Source organism: Dendrobates tinctorius, unplaced genomic scaffold, assembly GCF_039654945.1.
Source record: "Dendrobates tinctorius isolate UK_male_01 unplaced genomic scaffold, ASM3965494v1 ptg000226l, whole genome shotgun sequence".
NCBI lineage: Eukaryota > Metazoa > Chordata > Amphibia > Anura > Dendrobatidae > Dendrobates > Dendrobates tinctorius.
Genome location: NW_027361893.1, coordinates 3,000,058 through 3,024,901, shown reverse-complemented (window position 1 = coordinate 3,024,901; position 24,844 = coordinate 3,000,058). Strand labels below are relative to the sequence as shown.

The following is a 24,844-nucleotide window of genomic DNA, read 5'->3' as shown; positions in this document are numbered from 1 at the left end:
ATATACTATTAAAGTGCACAATTCACAATTGTTTACCTTGGTCAACATATATGCCCCCAATAGCAATCATTGCCCATTCTTTAAGAAGATTATTGATATTTTAGATAATTTTGCAGAAGGTCAAATAATTTTAGGAGGTGATTTTAATGTACCTCTACACCCATCTCTAGACACCTCAAACGGTCACTCTACAGTTACCGCAAAAACAATCAGATACATAAAAAAACTATTAAATAACAGACTCTTGATAGATGCTTGGAGAACAATACATCCCTCCACAAAAGATTATTCGTTTTTCTCCTCAGTTCATAACAAAAATTCAAGAATTGATTAACATAACATAGTTTTGAAGGCTGGAGGAAGACCTTATGTCCATCTAGTTCAGCCTATTTTTAGTGCAGCTGTTCTGCATTGTTAATCCTGGGGAAGGCAAAAAATCCACAGAGTAGAAGCCAATTTTCTCCATAGGGAAAAAAATTCCTTCCCCTAAGCTGGGTTGCTTCCTGGGTTACCCACCTTTATTCCTGTACTTGTGGTGTCTGCCTGGCTTTTAATCTTTATTAGAAAAATCATAAAACATTATGTCTAGTTTGATATGGCCTTGTGTGAAGTTCTGTTTTGGGTGGTTTATATATACTTCACGGCTTTATTTAAGGAATATGCTTAGGTGTTTCACTTATAAAATGTGTTCAAAGTGCTGCACATTGTGTTGGATTGTCAATGCAACCCTCTTCTCCCACTCATGACACACTGATTGCAATACCGCAGAAGAAATGCTAGTCTAAGGGGGTTAGATTCCTTGTAGGAATGCTCGGACCTGACACCCATAATGTGGTGGTGCACTATCTTGCCGGAAAAACTCAGGGAACGTGCCATCTTCAGTGCATAAAGAGGGCAACACATCATCATGGAGCAATTTCAGATATCCAGTGGGATTGAGGTTTCCATTGATGAAGAATGGCCCCACTATCTTTGTACCCCATATACCCCACCATACCTTCAATTATGGGTTTCAGGTCCGACTATTCCTACATGAACAGTTTCGTGGAAAGTGGATTGGTCGTCGTGGGCCAGCTGAATGGCCACCAAGGTCTCCCGATCTGACCCCCTTAGACTTTTATCTTTGGTGTCATCTGAAGGCAATTGTCTATGCTGTGAAGATACGAGATGTGCAGCATCTAAAACAATGGATGCTGGAAGCCTGTGCTAGCATTTCTTCTGTCGCGTTGCTATCAGGGTGTCAAGAGTGGGAGAAGAGGGTTGCATTGACAATCCAACACAATGGGCGGCACTTTGAACACATTTTATAAGTGGTCATAAACTTATGAATAACTCCTTGAAAGAATAAAGTTACGTTAAAACCAAGCACACCATTGTTTTTCTTGTGTAATTCTCAATAAGTTATATGTGACCTGACAGTCTTCCCATTGAAAAAAATAAACTTGGATCCAAAATGGCCAACTTCAAAATGGCCGCCATGGTCACCACCCATCTTGAAAAGTTTCCCTCCTCCCATATACTAATGTGCCACAAATAGGAAGTTGATATCACCAACCATTCCCATTTTATTTAGGTAGATGGATGGATATATATATATATATATATATATATATATATATATATATATAATCTCCCCCACTGGCGCTTGACACACTCCTGAGTTTCTGGCTGCTAAGTTTGGGTGACAGTAACCACCTCCTGTCAAGTAATGTTGAAAAAGGACAAGTGTATATTCCAAACAGCGCTAGGCAATGGGAGGAAAGGTGTCCTCCAGCAGGATTTTGCGGTAAGTGTACAACAATACTAATTGCTAGAAGTAAAACCCCACTGCGAGAGGGTGTCCTTAATTTCACAAAAGTAGCAGTGTACTTGTGAAATGTCAAAATAAAACCACACTTATAAAGTTGTTAATGCGTATGCGTGTAGTTTTACACAGAAAGTACAACTAATACTTTGGGTGTAGGTTTCTAGAAAAGCTGGGTGCACTGATCTTGCTATCGTTAGGAAAGCTGGGTGCACTATATCCTGCCTGTGTCGTGGAAGGACAGCGCTATTTGTCTGTAGTGGGCACGGAGGTGTCCGTCCATGTCAGCGTTGAGACGCGGCGCCGGTGGGAGGACTCCGATGTCTCGTTGCGCGGAGACTGCCACCAGAGACACGCGGCGATGCTGTAGAAGCCTAGCGGCCTGAAGGGAGTGGGTGGAGTTTATTTATAATGTATCTGGGAGCTGATATAAAGTAACTAGGTTCTGTGAGCTCCTAGCACTGACCTCCATAAGTCCATCTGTAGCGGCACGTAACCGTGGATCTAAGGACTCCAGAGGCTTCATGGGGCTAAGTTTGGGCAATAATAGTGTACAAGAGACGCTGTCCCGGCCAGTGGCAGATCTATGTAATATTATTGCCAAGTGACCCAATCGGTATGACCGCATATAATAGGGCAAGTGATGTCACAGGATCTTGCGGCTTCCTGTTTACAACTACTCGCATACGCATTAACATCTTTATATGTGTGGTGGTATTTAGACATATTTATTTCACAAGTACACTGCTACTTTTGTGAAATTAAGGACACCCTCTCGCAGTGGGGTTTTACTTCTAGCATTAGTATTGTTGTACACTTATCGCTAAATTCTGCAGGAGGACACCTTTCCTCCTATTTCTGAGCGCTGTTTTGGAATATACACTTGTCCTTTATTTATTACTTTTGTCAGATTCAAGTTATTTCTGTGAATATTGTGGGATTTTCTGTCATTAAATGAGGGGTACCAACAATTATGACCACGTGTGTGGGAGGAGTGAATATTTTGACTCCACAGCCACTTTCTGGAAATAACACGCAGTGGATGTTGGAGAGTGAAAATTACACATTTGCCATTTTATTACCCAACACATAGTGCCCAGATTGTGCTCCAGGAGACACACACCGCAAATTAAGTGGGTTCTTCTCACTATAGTATTGCTAAATAAAGGGATCCTAAATGTTGTTTGAGCACACTGCAAGACTCAGAAGTGAGAGCGGATATTGTTGGATTGGTTTATAGAAACTCTGTTGCTTTTCAACAGCCTTTGAGCCACTAATAGTGTGGGAACCTCTGTTTTTCCATTGACAGATGAACCTGAGTGGGGACTTGTTTTTTGTGAGATGAGAATTGGTATTGGTATTTTTGCCTACATAACATTGATTAGTTTCTTTTTATTTGATATTTGGGAGGCAGAATGAACAAACAGTTGAACACCACGTACTACTGGTTCATCCAACAAGGTTTTCTATTAGACTGTGAACTGTCATTGTCTGTGTAAATAAAGTTGTTTTTTTTTACATAGCTTGCCATTTTTATGGACCGTTTAAGTAGAAATGTTCAAAAATATAAATCTCAAGGATATTTTATTAAAAAATAATTGTTTTGTATCTTCGCAGATGACTGTACCAGGAGATCAGAGGGACAGCTGACATCTTCAGTTTTTAAATCTGATGATCTTGAGATCCTACAAGATACAACTGAAGTGACTGCTGTTACACCAGATATGCCATCATCCATTCACAGCAAAGATCTGTCATGTGATCCTATGGAACAGGTCCCATCTTCTGATTCATTACCGACTACTAAGGAAAATCAAAGTTATAAAATAAGCATTAAAAATCAACCTGCTCCTGAAGCAATGACGTCATTTTACTGTTCAGAATGTGGGAAACATTTTGCATGGAAATCAAATTTGGTTACTCACCAGAGAATTCACACAGGGGAGAAGCCTTTTTCCTGTTCAGAATGTGGGAAATGTTTTCACAAAAAAACAGGTTTGGTTAAGCACCAGAGAATCCACACAGGGGAGAAGCCTTTTTCATGTTCAGAATGTGAGAAATGTTTTATACAGAAATCAGATCTTGCTAGTCACCAGAGAACTCACACAGGGGAAAAGCCTTTTTCCTGTTCAACATGTGGGAAATGTTTTAACCAGAAAGGGAATCTTCTTACACACCAAATAATTCACACAGGAGAGAAGCCTTTTTCCTGTTCAGAATGTGGGAAATGTTTTAACACTAAATCATATTGTGTTAGGCACCAGAGAATCCACACAGGGGAGAAGCCTTTTTCATGTTCAGAATGTGAGAAAAGTTTTAAACAGAAATCAGAGCTCATTAGTCACCAGCGAAATCACACAGGGGAGAAGCCTTTTTCCTGTTCAGAATGTGGGAAATGTTTTAACACTAAATCAGACTGTGCTAAGCACCAGAGAATCCACACAGGGGAGAAGCCTTTTTCATGTTCAGAATGTGAGAAAAGTTTTAAACAGAAATCAGAGCTCATTAGTCACCAGCGATCTCACACAGGGGAGAAGCCTTTTTCCTGTTCAGAATGTGGGAAATGTTTTAACACTAAATCAGACTGTGCTAAGCACCAGAGAATCCACACAGGGGAGAAGCCTTTTTCATGTTCAGAATGTGGGAAATGTTTTAACAATAAACCAGATTGTGCTAAGCACCAGAGAATCCACACAGGGGAGAGGCCTTTTTCATGTTCAGAATGTGGGAAAAGTTTTAAAGAGAAAACTGCTTTGGTTAAGCACCAGAGAATCCACACAGGGGAGAAGCCTTTTTCATGTTCAGAATGTGAGAAATGTTTTACACAGAAATCAGATCTTGTTTGTCACCAGAGAATTCACACAGGGGAGAGGCCTTTTTCATGTTCAGAATGTGGGAAAAGTTTTAAAGAGAAAACTGCTTTGGTTAAGCACCAGAGAATCCACACAGGGGAGAAGCCTTTTTCATGTTCAGAATGTGGGAAATGTTTTGCACATAAATCATATCTTATTAGTCACCAGAGAACTCACACATAGGAGAAGCCTTTTTCATTTGCTTAATGTTGGAAATATTTTACTTGGAAATCAGCTGTTAATAAACATCAGAGATGTCACATAGGGGAGAAGCCTTTTTTACGTCCATAATGTTGGAATAGTTTTAACCAAAATTAGATCTTTTTCAAATAACTTTACTGAACATTTTATGTCAATAAAATAATAGATGGGGTAGGGGAGGATACAGTAGAAAGAAGTTGCTGTACAGGCTTAAGGGAACAGTACAATGGAAAGTATTGGGAGAAAGGGGATAACTAAACACTAACAGTAGTGTTTATAACCTATAATACAGTTAATAGTTACTGTTATTTCTTAAAGACAAATATAACGTATCCTGAGTAGCTGTAAATAAATAGCTATAAATTGACGAGAGACATCTTTAGCACATGTTCAGGGAGAAAAGCTGTTCCAGGATTCCCATCTCTTGAGATAGGTTGCATAATAATTGTTAGCATTTGCATGGGCTTTTTCATATGAGTTGTGAAGTGACATTTTATCCACAATATCCTGAATAACTGGGACATTTTTTTTTTTTTTCCATAAAGCCGCAATTGCATTTTTAATAATTAGAAATAAATGGATTACCAAGGCTCTATGTTGTGCTTGAATTTTTTCCAATTCCAGAGACCACAATACCATCTGGGGTGTGAGGATTATTTTTTGTTTAGTAAGTGAGTCTACTAATGTGAAAATTTCTTTCCATAGGGGAGCAATCTTAGGGCATTCTCAAAAGACATGTACCAAGTCACCTTTGAGTCCACAACCTCTCCAGCATTCGGGCGATACGTTTGGAAAAATCCTGGCTAGTTTTGCAGGGGTGAGGTACCATCTGGATACCATTTTGTAATAAGATTCATGTAGAGAAGCACATATGTTGGATGAATAGGCGTTTTTAGGGCTGATTGCCATTCCTCATGGGTGACTGATATTTTAAGGTCTTTTTCCCAATTTAACATGGCTGTAGTTTTTTTTAAAAAACTAGATCTAAGTTGAGGGCTTCGTAATTGTTTTTAGATTTCCAGTAGATTCTGGGGTTGCATATTAGTTGACTAGAGAGTTCTGTTACCAGAGATTTTTTCCTCAGAAGATGTGAGATGTATGGTTGTATTCGAGCCAGGTGATCAAAGTCTTGGCTACAGAGATCATGTTGTTCTTCTAATATTTTATTAGATATGAACTCCTTACCGTCATGTAAGTCTTTAATTGTGGTAATTTTTTTTTATTTTTCCAGGAATCTGGAATTTATTCCCCTGCTATTCAGTTAAAATATTTTAATGACACATTTTTAGTTTGATCAAACCTCTCACTCCTTTTCCCTTGGGTTTGAGTGTTTGCAAGGTATTTCCATGCTGAAAGGACAGCTAGTAAAGTAGGAGAAGAGACAAATACTGAATCAGGATGAAGGAGATAGTCAAGGATTAACTTGCATAAGGGAATATTATTATTTTGACTCAATTCGATTTTAGCCCACAATGGAACATTATCCCCTTTAATCCAATTAATGGATTGTTTAAGTAGATTTGTATAATAATAATTACCATATATACTTGAATATAAGCCGAGATTTTCAGCCTATTTTTTGGGGCTGAAAGTCCCCCTCTCGGCTTATATTCGAGTCATATACACCAGGGGGTCAGAGGGGGAGGGGGGCGGGCTGTGTCAAGTCATACTTACCCATCCTGGCGCTATCTCTGCAGCCCCCAGTTTCTCTGCGATCTCCCTTCCTTCAGAGGTCACATGGTACCGCTCATTAAACTCATGAATATGCGCATTTTCATGAGTTTTAATGAGCGGTACCATGTGACCACTGAAGGCAGGAAGGGACATGGCGGAGAAGCTGGAGGCTGAAGAGACAGCGCCAGGACGGGTAAGTATAGCGATACTCCCCTGTCCTGCGTCCATGGCTGCTTGCTGCTGTCTGGCACGTCATCTGTCAGTGACGTTCAGACAGCAGAGGGCACGGTGACGTGGTTAGTGCGTGCTGCACCCCTTGCAGTCTGAACGTCACTGACATATGATGTGCCTGACAGCAGCAAGCAGCCATGGACGCAGGACAGGTGAATATCTCCGGTGCCAGCAGTGACACCGGCACCTGGCCCCCAGCGACAGAGAGGTGAGTATGTCATTTTCTTTATTTTTAAATGCAGCGGCAGCACATGGGGGCATAATCTATGGAGCATCTTATGGGGGCAGCATATGGGGGAATAATCTATGGAGCAGCTTATGGGGGCAGCATATGGGGGCATAATCTATGGAGCAGCTTATGGGGCCATAACCTTTATGGAGCAGCATATGGGGCATATTGTTCTATGGAGCATCTTATGGGGCCATTATTAACCTTTTGTGCAGCATTATATGGGGTGTATTTTGTATGGAGCATCTTAAGGGGCTATCATGAACTGTATGGAACATTATGTGGGGCTCCTGATTCAATATGGATATTCAAAAACAATTAACCTACCGATGTCGCAATTTATTTTACTTTTATTGGTATCTATTTTTATTTTTTAAATTCACCAGTAGCTGCTGCATTTTCCACCCTAGGCTTATACTCAAGTCAATAAGTTTTCCCAGTTTTTGTGGCAAAATTAGGGGGGGTCGGCATATACTCGAGTATATGCGGTAGCTAGTTTTGGTAGGGATAGTCCTCCCTTTAATTTGTTTTTAACTAGAGTCTTACAGGCAATTATAGCTCGTTTTTGGTTCCATATGAATTTATTTAGTTGAGTTTGTAGTTTCTTTTGCTGGGAGGATCAGCGGGATGGCCCTAAATATATATAGAGTATTTTAGGAAGTGTAAATAAGTTGAATGTGACCGATTCTTCCCACCCAGGAAATTTCATGTTTGGAGAAATTATTCAACTCAGTCTGGGTGTCCTTTATAATTTCTGTCAAGTTTAATTCAATTGTTTTCTTAAAGTTTATGGCAATAGAAATGCCTAAATAAGTAATGGCTTCCTTTTCCCAATCAAAAGTTGAAAAGTTCTTGATTTCGTTTATTATGGGATCATCTATGAAAAAGTCTAATATTTTTGATTTTGTGGCGTTGACTCTATAATAGGAGACGTGTGAGAATTCTTCTAGAATTTGAACGGTTTCTTTGACGGAGTCAGAAGGATTTGGCAAACTAAGAATGATGTCATCGGCAAACAAACCTACTTTATATTCATTAGCATCTATTTGAATGCCTTTTATTGATTTATTAGTTCTTATGTATTCCGCCAAGGGTTCCTTGACCAGGGTGAAAAGTGGTGGCGAAAGTGAGCAGCCCTGCCTCATCCCGTTTGATATTCGTATTTCCCTAGATAAATGGTTATTTGCAAATATTTTGGCAAAAGGGTATGCACATAAGGCCTTTATCATTCTGATTAGTTGGGTATTAAATCCGAATTTTGACAGAGTGGCAGTTAGGAAGTCCCAATTGATCCTGTCAAAGGCCTTTTCTGTATCTAAGGCAAGTAAATAAAACTGAAGGAATTTTATTGTTTAAAGACATTGATCAAATTGAGAGTCCTCCTGGTGCCATCAATTGTTTGTCGGCCTTCCACAAAGCCCAGTTGGTCCCCATGGATAATATCTGGTAGAATGTTTGTTTTTTAGCCTATTCACGATAATTTTAGCATATATTTTCACATGCGTATTTATTAGCGATATAGGTCTATAATTTTTCACCAGTTCTAGGTCCCCCTTGGGCTTCGGGATTAGAGTTATAATAGCTTGAAGCATCTCAGGAGGGAACTCCTCTATTGTGGAAGCTTTGTTTAATACTGTTACTAGATGTGGCACTAATTGGGGGGCAAAGAGTTGAAAGTACTCATTGCAGTATCCGTCTGGACCTGGGGATTTTTTTTTTCTTTAGATTTTTAATAACATCCATGGTTTCTGATTCATTTATAGGGGAATTAAGCGAAACTAGATGTTGGTCAGAAATTGTGGGCAGGTTAATGCGTGACAGAAATGTATTAATAGACTGTTTGCTGGGTTGTTGAATTCCATCCTCAAATTTGAGGTTGTAAAGAGATGCGTAATATTCTGCAAACGTGTCCACTATGTCTTTTGGGTGTTCAAGGAGGGAATTTTTTATATTTTATTCTAATTGCTTTAAATTTTTGGGCCGTTAATCTTGTTGGTTTATTATACGAGGAGTAATAGTTGGATTTTATTATTTTAGCATATTTTTCATACTCGCCAAAAAGGGCTGTTCTAAGTGCAGTTATCAGCTTAAGAATCTCAATATGAATATTAGTTGAAGGGGTATGTAGCTTTTGTTGGGCATCTTCCTTATTTTTAAGGTCTGTTTGCAGTTTATTAGTTTTTTTTTCCTTGTTTTGTTTTCTATTAATGGATGCTATATGCATTAATAATCCTCTTATTACCACCTTGTGGGCGTTCCATACTGAAAATGGGCACATGTTCTCCGTTTTGTTCTCTTAGTAATTGGATATGGCATTTTCAATCTTTTTTTTTTTTTAATTTGGGGGATTGTAGGAAAAGGGAATTACACCTCCAAAATTGGATCTTCTTAAATAGGTTGTCTCTTGTCATTCCTCATGTTTGCTGACAAAAGGATGAAATTAAACTTTATTAATTCCAAATGTAAAACTATACCCATAATTCACCCTCTGAAGGTTAGTCAGAGGGTGACTAAGGCCTCATACCCATTGGCGATTAAAAAAAGGTCCGATTTCTGAACTGTAAAAAATGGTGGAGTGACATGCGATTTCTATGCGATTTTTAATCTTTCCATCCGTTTTCCTTCCGTTTTACATCCGTTTGCAATCCGTTTTTTTTTCCCCAGCGACTTTTTCTACAGTCATTTACAGGACCATTTACAGTGTTATATACCACAGAATGGTGATGTATCCGCTGAAAACGGATGGTCCGTTTTTGGTACTTTTTTTAATCCCACCCATTGACTTCTATTGGTGAAAATCGCTGCAAATCGCAGCATGCTGCAATTTTTTTTCTCAGACCGATTTTGGCTGAGAAAAAAATCGCAAGTGAGATGTCACCCATTGACTAACATGGGTCAGAGTGCAATCCGATTGCAATCGTCCGATTTAATCGCCAGTGAGTATGAGGCCTTATAGAAAAAAAACATGTACCCCACGTCTCAGTATATAGGGTGAGGTGGCGTATACACACTCGCTCTCCAAGCCTCTCATTTCTATGGGTTTCGTCGTCCTCACCAAAGGCGACTCAGCAGGAGACTATTTAATATTGACCTATATTCAAGTAAGACTAGATAAAAAAAAAATAAAATCATGTATCATGTTATTCGAAACAGTGGGAAAACTAGCCACATATGGGCAGACCCCAGACTTCACACTATATACTTCGTAAGTCTATAACCACTCCAGTGTCAGGAACAGATAGTATGTGAAAGCACAGTATAATTATTGTTTTTCCTCCTATAGGGACTGCCCTAGTTTGGTATTGTAACAGCTGTCAATTAGTAGTGCAGACAAATGGTCCTAGAATAAACTCCGTTTTCAGACGGCCCAATATCTACCACTCAGGGAAAACTTACCTGCTCCAAAGATCATTAGCAGCTTCTAACTAATGGCCACGCTGCGGTCTGTCAGGGAATGAGTGCAATATCGCTATAAAGACTAGGGATATGTGCAACCATAATGTCTGGGAGGAAACCGCTGTGGATTCCGCAGAAAGAATTGACATGTCAATTCTTTCTGCGGTTTCAAAACCGCGCAGAAAAATCCGCACCGTCAGCACAGCGGTTTTTTTTTTTTCCATTCATTTGAATGGTACTGTACACCTCAGCTAAAACTGCTGCGGGTCCTCAGTGGCCAAAGCCGCTGCGGAACCGCAGCAGAATCCGCAGCGTGTGCACACAGCCTTAGAGTAACTTGACTATTAAGTGTTAATCACTGGCAAAACGTCCTGCATGAGTCACTCCCATGACTTGCATTGTGTCCACATCCCCTATACCTAATTTGCATAATAACCCCTGATTATGGGATAAAGGGGGATTAAAAGGGACTCAGGCAACAAAAGACAGACTATTAAGTGTTAATCACTGACAAAAACGTCCTGCATGAGTCACTCCTGTGGCTTGAATAGTGTCCCCATCCCCCATATCTTATTTATATAATAACCCGTGAATATGGGACAAAGGGGGTTAAAAGGGGACTCAAGCAACAAAGGAAAAGTCTCTAACCATGTGCTGTGGCGTCCTAAGCACACACCGACGCGCGTTTCGTTGCTGTCAGCCTCGCTTTCTCAAGGGGAGGTGTAATATTGCATACCTACAGGACCTTTTGTATCCTAGGATACCGGTCACATGATCATCACGTGATACTGCCTAGTATGGCTGTATTCAAATGGCGCATGCGCGCGTCGTCACTGCACCAGCCCCCCGTGACCCTGACGCTTCCAGCCCAACCCACAGATGAACGCCCGGTCAGGGCATCTGCCGTGCGTTGGTGGGAGTGGGACTTTGCCGGATGACGAGGGGTGGCCACAAGGGACCAGCGCGTGCATGCGCACCACAGCGCAAACAAAAAAGCAGTGATCCACATAATATACTATACAAAGCTTCATAATTACAACTGCAATGCAGTCCGTTTTAATCAAGGTATCTGTCAACATGAAGCATGTAGCGTTTCAGTGGCGTTCATTATGGTGCCGCTCCAGTGTCCACGGATACAGATTCAGAAGTTAGGCCGGGATCACACACAGTGATCTAGGCGCCGGCACTCTGGAGCGGAGCGTGCAGCTCCATGTATTGCTGTGCGGCTGCACGCTCCGCTCCGGAGTGCCGGTGCCAGAGCTTGGTTTTAACCTGCGAGACTCGGCCATATCTCGCTGTAGTGTGACTCCGGCCTTATTCATAAATACATCATATAGGAGATTGGCAGAGGTCCCTAAATAGATGGAATCAGGAACAAGTACTGAACAAAAAAAAGCAATAAGAAATAAGGATAATTAAAATACAAAATTACACACACAGACAAATTTAAAAGATGCATGTATGAGGAAAAGAGCAATGGAGCTACCGCATGGTTTTATAAGAACGGGGCAAAATTCAGAGAGTCATTAAGACCAACCGGTTTCATTGTACCGAGTGTAATGATCCATTTTAACTCCCGCTGTGTCAAGAGTTTTTTGACATTCCCCCCTCTAATTCCCGTATGTACCACCTCAATGCCCCTAACCCGGAATGTGTAAATAATATGGACGGGCAGTGATGTAGAGGCCAATGCATTTATGAAGTACATTAATGACAATAAATTTAATCTGAAGTTTACACATCAAATTACTCAGACACATGTTAATTATTTGGACGTTACCATTACAGGTGATCATGTGGAGAAAAAAAATTTTTTCATGCCATATAAAAAAAAACAACGGATAGCAACTCTATTTTGGAGGCTAAGTCTTGCCATCTCCCACATATCTTACGTAATATGTCTGTAGGAGAATTAATTTGGATAGAAAGACATCGTTCTTCTGATGAAATTTGTTTTTCTGAAAAAACTAAAACTATTTGGAGATTACAACAAAGGGAATATACTAATCGACATTTAAATAGAGCGACATCCAGGCCTGGCGTCAGCACCAGGCGTACCCGGGCAAATGTCGGGGCCCTGGCGAGACGGGGGGGCCCACTCACACTGTCTGGCTGCTGAGAATGCAACCTTGAATCAGATTCAGCGGCGGCAGGAGATGCGCATCTATTGGGCGCATATCAATGAATCAGGCCAACGACTGCGCGCTGTCACCCAATCAGATTCCAGACTGCCAGGAGTGTCTTCTTGTGATTGGGGGGGAGCTCCCCTCCCCTGTCTCTACTCATGTCTGCCCCAGGGAGGAAGTGACGAGGCAGAGGATACAGAAGCTTTGTGAAGCGCGCATGTCTCTCTGGAAACGGAGGGACCATCCGGACACCGACACATCTCCTGGCGCTTGCTGAGGTTCCTCACTCCAAGTGGTGGCTCCTGGCAGTGGCACCGCCGCCCGCTGAGGCTCCTCGACCTGGCGGCTCCTGCTACAGCAGCTGGCACCGCTGCACCAGACACTGGCTGTCTGGCTGACATATCTTCCAGTGCTCGCTGAGGCTCCTCGCCCCGGCGGCTCCTGCTACAGCAGCTGGCACCGCTGCACCAGACACTGGCTGTCTGGCTGACATATCTTCCAGTGCTCGCTGAGGCTCCTCGCCCCGGCGGCTCCTGCTACAGCAGCTGGCACCGCTGCACCAGACACTGGCTGTCTGGTTGACACATCTCCCGGCGCTTGCTGAGGCTCCTCGCTCCGTGGCGGCTCCTGCTGTGGCAGCTGGCAGTGACTTCTCAACCCAATACAAAGGTGATTTCTGGCTTTCTGGAGGGCCTTATCTCTTTTTTTATACCAGTGATAATAAATATATATATTTGCGCTAAAAATAATACCCTGGCCTGAATAGATGATAAATGTTTTTGCTCAAGGCAATATGGGATATTAGAAAACACTCTTGTGACCCAAAAATGAAAAAGAGGGAGGGAGGGGAGGAAAATATAAAACAATGCTGACACCTAGACAGAGGAGTCTAATAGGACGCACGATTATGTGGCGCCCCTGAGGCTCAGTCGCCACAGAGGTACTGCACCTCCTCTCTTCATGAGGTGTAGTGCCCCACCACCCAGGTAAGGTGGGAACTCCTTTCCACACTCCAGCACCTGCACCCCACACAACAGGGTAGTTCTGCACAACCACAAGCGGCTTTGTATTTAGTAGCAGAGCACCTTTGGTGGTTCCCTGCTTGCAACACTGGACGTTCTGGGAGGTGGGTGGAGTTAAGATACATAAAAGAGTGGGAAAGTGTAGGATTACAGATCAGTCTCGGGTCAGTCAGACAGAAGGTTGGCGGAGTAGGAGGTCACTCTGAGAGGAGTGAGGATCCCTGGAAGAAGGGATGGAGGAAGGAGTGCTGCAGCTGCCTCAGTGACCTGAGCCAGCTGGCACGGGAAAGGAAAGGAGGAGAAAGACGTGAACTGAACCCTAAGCTTCCATAAGAAAGAGAGATTAGTACAGAACGAAGGAGTAGAGAGAACAGAGAGGAGACGTGGGTTGGAAGAGGAACCCTGCCTATAGGTTCTCAGCGCAAGGCCAGGGCCCGGTCCCCGAGGTTGTATGGACACTTATGGTTCTGCAGCAGACACCGGTGGAGTAGTTGGCTGTAAATGCACTATTCCCATCTAAGACTTGGGGCACAACAGCAACTGTATAGAGAGCCGGGACTCAGGAGAAGGGAGTCCCCGAAGCAGGCTACAGCTGTCTGCCATACAAGTAAGGTTCTTGGGAACATCTGTCAGGAGGAACTCCAGTGTAACACGGTACTAGGAGATCTTCACACTTTAAGGCGCTATAGAGGAGTCGTTCAGGAAGGTACATGTTGGCGGAGTGCTGGAGAGGAGAGTCCTAGCTTGCCCGGGGGGTTGATTGAGTCTCTGACCCGGAGGACACGGTACGGAAGCGGGCACTACAGACTGTGAGTAAAGCTTTGGAACTACATGCCCTGGTGTCCTCCATTCCTTCCTGCGTCTGCCAGCCTGGCACTGCTACACCCCCTGCGCCAGACACTACACTATCCAAGTGTCATCACATCTACACTGCCCTGGGGCTACAGCTTCACCTATGGGGAGCTATACCATCTAGGCTGCAACACACCATCAACCCCAGAGGATCTGCATGCAGCGTCGGCCTAACATCTCACTTGCCGAACACCACATGTGGCGTCACAAACTATACTATTCCAGTTAAACTATATTACAGACTACCATTGATTTGGGCGCCCAGGGCCACGGACCGGGTCACCGCCGCTGTGACACATCCCCCTGACACCGGCCCGGTACCGAGTACCCCACAGATCTGGGTGGAGGGCGACCCAATAACATAACAATAACATACTCAGGTATTTACCTTAGTAGATAGGTAATGAGTAATAATGTAGTTCCTCCAGGAATTCCTGTGTGCAGCAAAGTCCTTGATGAATATATAACAGTATCGTTCCTCCCAATCTTTCCTGTGTGCAGCAGAATCCTGGTTCAGGCAGAGTAACTAGTCCACGTCCAAGGTAGGGTAGCGATTCACAATAGAGAGGAAGGCGGTTCTCTCAGATATAATTGTAGTGTAGTATCAGGTATCGGACGTTGTCCCGGCCGGTGACAATCGTCCTGCTAACCGACGCCCTCACCGCCAAGTGTAGAGAGCGGCATAGGCGCCATGTAATAGCTTAAGCCGGCAAGGTACAGAAACAACAGGACCTTGCGTGACGTCACGGTCACATGATGGATCACGTGACCGGCTAAGAAGTGCTGAAAGGACCAAAGTTCTATCCTACGCATTTCGGAATCTTTCTGATTCCTTTGCAAGGTCCTTGTTAGGAGTCGGATTTCTGCAGTTGCAGCCCTTCTAGGCGTTCGCAGCAGCGACGTCGCACACACGGTAGTTCTAGAGGGACGCAGCCCCTCTGTCTTGGGTCCTGCTCCTGTGACCAGATACCGTGTGTGCATCTACCTGAAGCCTGTGTCACTAACAGGTTCAGCATTTTGTGTGTTTTTTGTTGCGGCACCTCTGTGTGTGAACAGAGGCCGCTCTGCGCACTCTGGGTGAAGTTTAACCCGTGTGCATCATACCGCCATATTGCTTGTCTGCCACCACTTAGCAGCAGTTATACCACCTAGTGCACGGTGGACCCCGAGCGGCGAACACACTTTATTATTATTTTATTTAGTGCGTTCCGCCGTTTCTAACATTATACTAGCGCATGGGTCTGGCTAGCGATGGTCTTACAGTGTATTTGGCAGCTTGAGAGCCGGCTGGCCACTCTTGAGAGGGATCTCTCAGCTGCACAATCCACCGAAGCTGCTGTAAAGGCAATCACAGACGCGATTTCCCGTATGTCCACGTCTTCCCCAGCGCCGACAGTTACCCGCCTCCCGTTGCCCGATAAATTTTCTGGCGATGGCGCCTCCTGTAGGGGTTTCATCAGCCAGTGCTCCATTCAGCTGGAGTTACTGGCTGCGCGATTCCCTACAGAACGGGCCAAGGTGGGGTTTCCCTGCTGTCGGGCAAAGTGTTGGAGTGGGCTACGTCACTATGGGAGCATGGTGACCCAGAGTTCCGGACAGCTGCTCACTTTCTAACAGCTATTAAGCAGGTCTTCCTTGGTCCACGGGTCACGCACGATACCTCTCTTCAGCTTCTTGCTTTGACTCAGGGTGCTATCTCAGTCAGTCAGTATGCCGTCAGTTTTCGGACACTGGCTTCTGAGTTGGAGTGGTCCGATAAAGCCCTCATCCCTGTCTTTTGGAGAGGTTTGGCAGAGCACGTTAAAGATGCTCTCTCCACTAGAGAGGTTCCTGCCAGTTTGGAAGAGCTGATTGCCATTTCCACCCGCATTGACCTCCGTTTTTCGGAGCGCGGTATGGAGCGTGCTCAATCCAAACGGAAGGTTACTCTGGCTCCCAATTTTTTTGAGCCTCTGGAACTACCCGAGCCAGAGGTTCCACCCCCAGAACCCATGGCGGTGTCTCGCGCCGTTCTCCAGGCGTGTCCGGTACAAGACTCCAGTCACTGTCTTTTTTGTCAACATGCGCTGTCTCAGAACAACAGTGCCCCGCAAAGGCCAAATTCTGTACCACCGGGTAAGACCCTTGTTCCTCCCCACCTTCGGCCGAAGGTTCTTGCCTGGGTACACACGTCCAGGAGGGGTGGTCACTGTGGCTATATGCAGACCACAAAACTCCTGGCAGGGTCTTACTGGTGGCCGCACAGGGCTCGGGATTTTAAAAAATATATTCGGGCCTGCGCCTTTTGTGCTCGGAATAGCCTCCTTAAGCGAAGAGTGGAGACGCCTGCCGACACATGGTGGCGTTCCACTTTAACTTCTGCTCCCACTGTCTCCCACGGGTCCCTTCTCAGACCTGGCGATCTTGCCACCCCTGAGGCCTTCCACATGTCCCGGGTCTCTCTGTCATCTACCGGGACATCAGATTTGCCTGCGGACGAGTGTGAGGCCTATACCTCTTACGGGCACAAGGTGGTGGATCGTAAGGCTCAGGGAGGGGGGGTAATGTTAGGAGTCGGACTTCTGTGTTTACTCAGCAGGGATCCAGATCCTCACATTCTGCACTCTCCTATTTTTCCACTGCATAGGAGATTGCAGAGGAGATTGCCTTGCAGCAAATCTCTCCTGAGGCTAAGTCCTTCTGTCCTCTTACTGGGCATGCTCATGGGACGATCTCCCATTGGAGATCGGGAGTTATGTGCTCAGGTTGCGCTCCTGTTCTCATTGGTCCATCTCAGAGATCTGGAAGCGTGCAGAAGGTCCCAGCTGCTATAAAAGGCGCGCATGGCCGTTCCGCCATGCGCTAGTATAGACTATACTTGCTATGTGTGAATGGTGACGGATGTATGACTCTGGTAACTGACTCATTTGAAACCCCTTCCCTCTGATATTACGCATGGTGATAGGGAATTAGTTTAGTAGTCAGCGCCAGTCAGTGGCAAGCCTTAAGCCACTGTGCTCACCGCACCGCTACGCTAGCGTCCGACATCGCGCTTGCTATCTGACTTTGTCGTCGAGCAGCAGTGTCCTACGCCGCGCTGCAGTTGCAGCCCTTCTAGGCGTTCGCAGCAGCGACATCGCACACACGGTAGTTCTAGAGGGACGCAGCCCCTCTGTCTTGGGTCCTGCTCCTGTGACCAGATACCGTGTGTGCATCTACCTGAAGCCTGTGTCACTAACAGGTTCAGCATTTTGTGTGTTTTTTGTTGCAGCACCTCTGTGTGTGAACAGAGGCTGCTCTGCGCACTCCGGATGAAGTTTAACCCGTGTGCATCATGCCACCATATTGCTTGTCTGCCACCACTTAGCAGCAGTTATACCACCTACTGCATTGTGTACCCCGAGTGGCGAACGCACTTTATTATTATTTTATTTAGTGCGTTCTGCCGTTCCTAACAGTCCTGCGCAGAATGGATCTACGGGGCATGATTAAAGACACTGGGGGCATGATTGGAGACACGGGGCAGAATTGAGATACGGGGCATGATTGGAGACATGGGGCTGGATGAAAGACATGGGGGCAGGATTGGAGACAGATCGAGCAGGATCATGGGACAGGATGGATACGATGGAGACAGATGGGGCAGGATGGGAAGATCATATGGGGCAGGATGGATACTCATGAGGGCAGGATGAGAGAACATTTGGCTGAAGCCAGGAATGAGAAACACGGGGGCCAGGATGGGGGATGATATTACCATACGGGCTAATACATTAAAGGGATATTATTACTGCATTGATGTATTTATTATATTTTTTGAGTATACTGTTTTAAATGGGGGGCGGTCCTGTTACTGTGTAGAGTGATACTATGTTGCCTTTTTTTCTTCATGTGGTGTAGTGTAATTTTTTTTTTAAATTTAATTATTGAAAGCGGCCAATATGTTTCCCCGGCAGGATGCAGACTCATGTACCATGCGTCTCCATCCTGCTAGGGCAGATTGGAGACACGGGGGGGAGGGGGCAGGATGGAGACAGGCAGGATTGGAGACAGACTGGGGGCAGGATGGAGATGGGGCATGATTTAAGACACGGAGGCAGGATTGGAGATACACGGGGCAGGATTGGAGATACACGGGGGCATGATTGGAGATACTGGGGGCATGATTGGAGATACTGAGGGCAGGATTGGAGATACTTAGGGCAGGATTAGAGATACACGGGGGCATGATTGGAGATACTGGGGCAGTATTGGAGATACACGGGGGCAGGATTGGAGATACACGGGGGCATGATTGGTGATACTGGGGGCAGGATTGGAGATACTGGGGGCAGGATTGGAGGCACAGGAGGCATGATTGGAGGCACAGTGGGCATGATTGGAGATACGGGGCATGATTGGAGACATGGGGCAGAATAAATCTACGGGGCATGATTGGAGATCCATGGGGGCATGATTGGAGATACTGGGGGCATGATTGGAGATACTGGGTGCAGGATTGGAGATACTGGGGGCAAGATTGGAGGCACAGGAGGCATGATTGGAGGCACAGGGTGTTAGGAATCTGTGTCCTGCCATACTTATGCAGAGATCCAGATCCTCACATTTGTCTCCAGAGGCTAAGTCCTTTCAGCCAGGTTCTGAGCATGCTCCTGGAATGAGCTCCCATTGGAGTTCGGGAGTCAGGTGCTCAGGTCCTGCTCCTGATTCCATTGGTTCAGCTCGGGGCTCTGGAGATTTCCGGAAGGTCCCGGTCACTATAAAAAATGCGCATGGCTGTTCCGCCATGCGCTAGTATTTTTCATACTTGCTGCTGTGTGTTTGGTATTGGATGCTTGGACTGGTGAATGACTTATTATGAAACCCCTTCCCTCTGATATTACGATTGTGTGAGTGATTGGGCAGCCGCCAGTAGCAGCGCTAGCGCCAGCGCGCTCCAGCAATACCTTTTGCAGCAGCTATGCGTCCTGCATTGCGCCAGCGTCTTTGCAGCCCCTTGCTTGCGGCTCTGTTCACGCCGCGCTGCGGTTGCAGCCTCCCGGGTGTTCGCAGTTGCGACACCTCGTACCTTATTTTTTACGGTAGGTCTAGGGGATAGTCCTGGTGTTTAAGGCTATTCCTGTGACCTTTAATACCGTGTCCACATCGCTGAAGTCTGTGACCCTATACAGACTCAGCGGTATTTATGTTTTTGTTGGCAGCTCTGTGCATATAATAGAGTCTGCTTTAGTGCACGGAGTGCAGCTAAAACCCTGTGCACAGTACCGCCTGAGTGCCCTGCCTCTTTTAGCAGCGGTTACCCCATCTACCGCACGGTGGACCCCGAGCGGTGAACGCACTTTATTTTAATTTTATTTAGTGCGTTCCACCGCTTATAACATAATACTAGCGCCAGGGTCTGGCTAGAGATGGCAGATCAGCAGCAGCTATTACAGCTTGTGCGTTAGCTCGAGGCTCGTCTTGCTACTCTTGAGAGGTCTCTCGCAGCTGCGCAGGCTACAGATGCTGCCGTCCAGGCACTCACAGATGCGGTAGGACGTATGTCCATGTCCGCCCTTGCACCGACAGTTACCCGCCTCCCGTTGCCCGATAAATATGCTGGGGATGGCGCCTCCTGTAGGGGTTTTATCAGCCAGTGCTCGATACACCTGGAGCTGCTGGCTGCGCAATTCCCTACGGAGCGGGCCAAGGTGGCTTTTGTTATCTCCCTACAGTCGGGCAAGGCGCTGGAATGGGCTATGCCTCTGTGGGAGCGTGGTGACCCCAAGATTCGGTCCGTGGCTAACTTGGTAACTGCCATCAGGCAAGTTTTTCTCGGTCCTCGGGTCACGCATGATACGTCCCTGCAGTTACTCGCCCTCACTCAGGGGTCACTCTCGGTTAGCCAGTATGCCGTCCGTTTTCGGACACTGGCGTCCGAGTTGGAATGGTCCGACAAGGCCCTAATCCCCGTTTTTTGGCGTGGTCTAGCGGAGCATGTGAAGGATGCTCTCTCTACTAGAGAGATTCCCACTAGCTTGGAAGAGCTAATTTCAGTCTCCTCACGCATCGATCTCCGTTTTTCGGAGTGCGGTATGGAGCGAGCTCACTCCAAGCGCAAATCCGTTTCTGCTCCCAAATTTTTTGTACCCCTTGAGCTAGACGAGCCTGAGGTTCTACCTCCTGAGCCCATGGAGGTGTCTCGCACCAACTTTAATACAGACTCTGACCAGGAATCCATCTGCGGTTGTCACCATGTCTGTTCGAATCATAGAATCATAGAATCGTAGAGTTGGAAGGGACCTCCTGGGCCATCTGGTCCAACCCCCTGCTCAAAGCAGGATTCGCTAAATCATCCCAGTCAGATGTCTCTCCAGCCTCTGTTTGAAGACTTCCATTGAAGGAGATCTCACCACTTCTCATGGCAGCCTGTTCCACTCATTGATCACTCTAACTGTCAAAAAGTTTTTTCTAATATCTAATCTGTGTCTCCTCCCATTCAGTTTCATCCCATTGCTTCTAGTCTTTCCTTGTGCAAATGAGAATAAAGTTGATCCTTCTACAATGTGACAGCCCTTTAGATATTTGTAGACAGCTATTAAGTCTCCTCTCAGTCTTCTCTTTTGCAAACTAAACATTCCCAAATCCTGCAACCTTTCCTCATAAGACAGGGTTTGCAGACCGGTCACCATTCTGGTCGCTCTTTTCTGAACTTGCTCCAGTTTGTTGATGTCTTTTTTAAAATGTGGTGCCCAAAACTGGACACAATATTCCAGATGAGGTCTGACCAAAGAGGAGTAGAGGGAAATAATGACTTCACGTGATCTAGACTCTATGCTTCTGTTAATACATCCTAGAATTGCATTTGCCTTTTTTGCTGCTGCATCACACTGTTGACTCATATTCAGTCTGTGATCTATTAGTATACCCAAGTCTTTTTCACATGTGCTGTCACTTAGCCCAATTCCTCCCATTCTGTATATGCTTTTTTCATTTTTATTGCCCAGATGTAGTACTTTGCATTTCTCCCTGTTAAAAACCATTCTGTTAGTTGCTGCCCACTTCTCCAGTTTATTTAAATCTTTTTGAATCCTCTCTCTCTCTTCTCTAGTATTAGCTATCCCTCCTAGCTTTGTGTCATCAGCAAATTTAATCAGTTTACCCTCAATTCCTTCATCTAAATCGTTGATAAAGATGTTGAACAATACAGGGCCCAGGACAGAGCCCTGTGGTACCCCACTTGAGACATTCTTCCAACTGGATGTGCAGCCATTTACGACCACTCTTTGGGTCTGATCACTAAGCCAGTTACGAATCCACCTAACAGTTGCCTTGTCCATTCCATACTTAGTCATTTTTTTTAATAAGGATTGTATGAGATACTTTGTCAAATGCTTTGCTGAAGTCAAGATATACTATATCTATAGCATTTCCTTGATCCACCCAATCAGTGGTACCATCATAGAAGGAAATTAAGTTAGTCTGACATGACTTATTAGTTACAAACTCATGCTGACTCAGTTTGATCACTTCATTCTTATCCAGGTATTGACATACATGTTGTTTAATAATTTGTTCAAAGATCTTTCCTGGTATAGAAGTCAGACTCACCGGCCTATAGTTGCCTGGGTCCACCTTCTTCCCCTTTTTGAAGATAGGAACAACATTTTCTCTTCTCCAGTCTTCTGGCACTTCTCCTGTTCTCCAAGAATTTTCAAAGATTATGGAGATGGGTTCAAAAATTTCTTCTGCTATCTCCTTCAGTACTCTGGGGTGTAATTCATCTGGACCTGGAGACTTGAATTCATTTAGGTTAGCTAAGTGTTTCCTCACTATCTTTCTGTTTATAAATATCCTGGATTCTTCTATTCCCTTAATAGGACAGTGAATAACAGTTGATGTTACATTTCCTTTCTGAGAGAAAACAGATGCAAAATAGGAATTTAAAAGTTCAGCCTTCTCAACATCCTGTCTTACCATTTCATCATTTTCATCCTGTAAAAATCCTATAGCATCTTTGACTTTTCTTTTACTTTTGACTTATCCCCAAAATCCTTTATTATTGTTTTTGACATATCTTGCAAGCCTCAATTCATTTTCAGCTTTAGATAATCTGATTTGTGCCCTGCAGGTTCTGCAGACAGCATTATATTCTTCTTTAGATATGCCTCCCTCTTTCCATTTTATAAACATTTTTTTCTTCCTTTTTAGCATGTGCTTAAGTTCTGTGTTCATCCATCCTGGTTTCCTTAAATGCTTTCTATTCTTCCCTCTTTTCGGAATTGTTAACAACTGTGCTTTGAGAATTTCATTTTTCAAGATTTCCCATCCTTCCTGGACATTTTTGTCTTTAAGGATATCCAGCCATTGGATCCCTCCAATTCTCTTTCTGAATCCCTTAAAATCTTCCTTTCTGAAATCTAACCTTGACGTCTGAGTCTTCACAGGTCTTCCGCCTCTAGTTATCCAAAATTCTAAAATAGCATGGTCGCTACCTCCTAGGGTCCAAGCCACTTTTACCTCCTCAACCATTTCCTCCCTGTTTATAAGGATTAGATTCAAGGTAGCAGTTCCCCTTGTTTTCTCCCCTACCTTTTGGAAGATAAAGTTGTCAGCAAGAGAGGATAAGAATTTCCTTGACCTGTTAGTTTTGCCTGAGAGAGATTCCCAACAAATGTCTGGATAGTTGAAATCTCCCATGACAACTATGTCATATTTTTTGGAGAACTTGGCCATCTGATGCATAAAGAGTTCATCCATATCTTCAGCTTGCACAGGCAGCCTGTAGTAAATGCCTACAACGGTGTCCTTTCCATTGTTCTGTCCTTGTATTCTTACCCAAACAGTTTAAACAGAACTCCCAGTCTCTGAAGCTTCAATCTCTGTTCAGATATACACTTTTCTAACATACAATGCGATACCCACTCCTCGTTTATCAAGTCTGTTTCTTGCAAATAAGTTGTATCCTTCTAGTCTTGTATTCCAATCATGTGTATTGTCCCACCAAGTTTCAGTGATTCCAATGACATCATATTTCTTTTCCTGTGTTAGTAGTTCCAATTCTCCTTGTTTGTTGCCCATGCTTTGTGCATTAGTATAGAAACATTTTAGTTTGTGATTGGTTTCTCTTTCTCCAATATTTTTATTAATTAGATTCTTTTGTCTTTGTTCTGCCTTTCCACTTCTAATAGCAGAGTTCTCAATAGCATTTGTCAGGTGTATGGCTTTTTCTGGTCTTTTGCTTCCCTTCCCATGTTGTTCTAGTTTAAAGCTCTCCTTACAAGTGTAGCAAGGCGACTTCCAAATACATGCTTTCCAGTCTTCGTAAGGTGCACCCCATCTCTAGCAAGTAGTCCATCGTATAAGTAATTCACTCCGTGATCCAGAAATCCAAATCATTGCTGACGGCACCATCGACGTAGCCAGTTGTTCACCTGCAGAATCTTATTCCACCTCCTTGTTCCATGGCCATCCACTGGGAGGATGGAAGAGAAGACCACCTGCGCTCCCAGTTCTTTCACTTTCTTGCCTAAGTTTTCAAAGTCTCTGCAGATGGTTTCCAGGTCGTTTCTTGCGGTGTCACTTGTCCCCACATGTAGTAGTAGGAATGGGTAGTCATCTGTAGGTCTGAAGAGTCCTGATATCCTGTCAGACACATCTTTAATTTTTGCACCTGGAAGACAGCACATTTCTCTTGAAGTTATATCCGGTCTGCAGATAGCGGCCTCTGTTCCTCTCAACAGGGAATCCCCCATGACCACCACTCTCCGTTTCATCTTCACAACATTTTTCTTTCTCCATCCAGGAGGACTCTGAAGGCGTACAAGGTTGCTGTTTGTTGGCAAAGTCTTATCCTGATGTATTTCTTCATCGGTTTCTGATGTATTTCTTTTTCGGTTTCTCCGGAAGCCGGCTCCCCGCAAAGGTCGGAGTCTGAACCGGCTATCGAGACCTTTGTCCCTCCTCATCTCAGGGCTCAGGTGCTCGCCTGGGAGCATGCGCCTAACACGCACCACCATCGGGGCTATATGTAGGTCTCAAAAATGTTGGCTGATGCGTATTGGTGGCCCCATAGAGCTCGGGACATAAAAAAATTTATTCAGGCTTGCACCTTATGTGCTCAGTCTAACCCTCCTAGACAGAGGGTGGCGACATCTGCCGACACACGGAAGCGTGCCTCTGTCACTCCCGCTCCTACTATCTCCCAAGTGACCCTCTTGAAACCTGGTGACCTTGGTTCCTCTGATGCCTTCCAGGTGTCTCGGGTTACGGTAACCCCTTCCTGGACACCAAGCTCGCCCTCGGACGAGTTTGAGCCCTATGCCACCGTAGGGCACAGGGTATGCGCCCGGAGGGCTCGGGGAGGAGGGGGCCTTAGGAGGGGGGTAATGTTAGGAATCTGTGTCCTGCCATACTTATGCAGAGATCCAGATCCTCACATTTGTCTCCAGAGGCTAAGTCCTTTCAGCCAGCTTCTGAGCATGCTCCTGGAATGAGCT

At 44.8% G+C, this 24,844-nt stretch overlaps 2 protein-coding genes across 2 annotated transcripts in view; both read left to right on the top strand.

The window, feature by feature from the left end:
- LOC141059304 (uncharacterized) overlaps positions 1–5,452 on the top strand; it is a 56,405-nt gene extending 50,953 nt beyond the window's left edge. Inside the window, exon 7 of the mRNA XM_073555634.1 lies at positions 3,422–5,452. Coding sequence (XP_073411735.1) covers positions 3,422–4,839 — 1,418 coding nt within the window. The 3' untranslated portion in view covers positions 4,840–5,452. The remainder of the gene's footprint in view (positions 1–3,421) is intronic.
- Positions 1–24,844, top strand: part of LOC141059299 (uncharacterized) — a 779,988-nt gene that overhangs the window by 51,344 nt on the left and 703,800 nt on the right. The gene's annotated exons all lie outside the window — the stretch shown is intronic.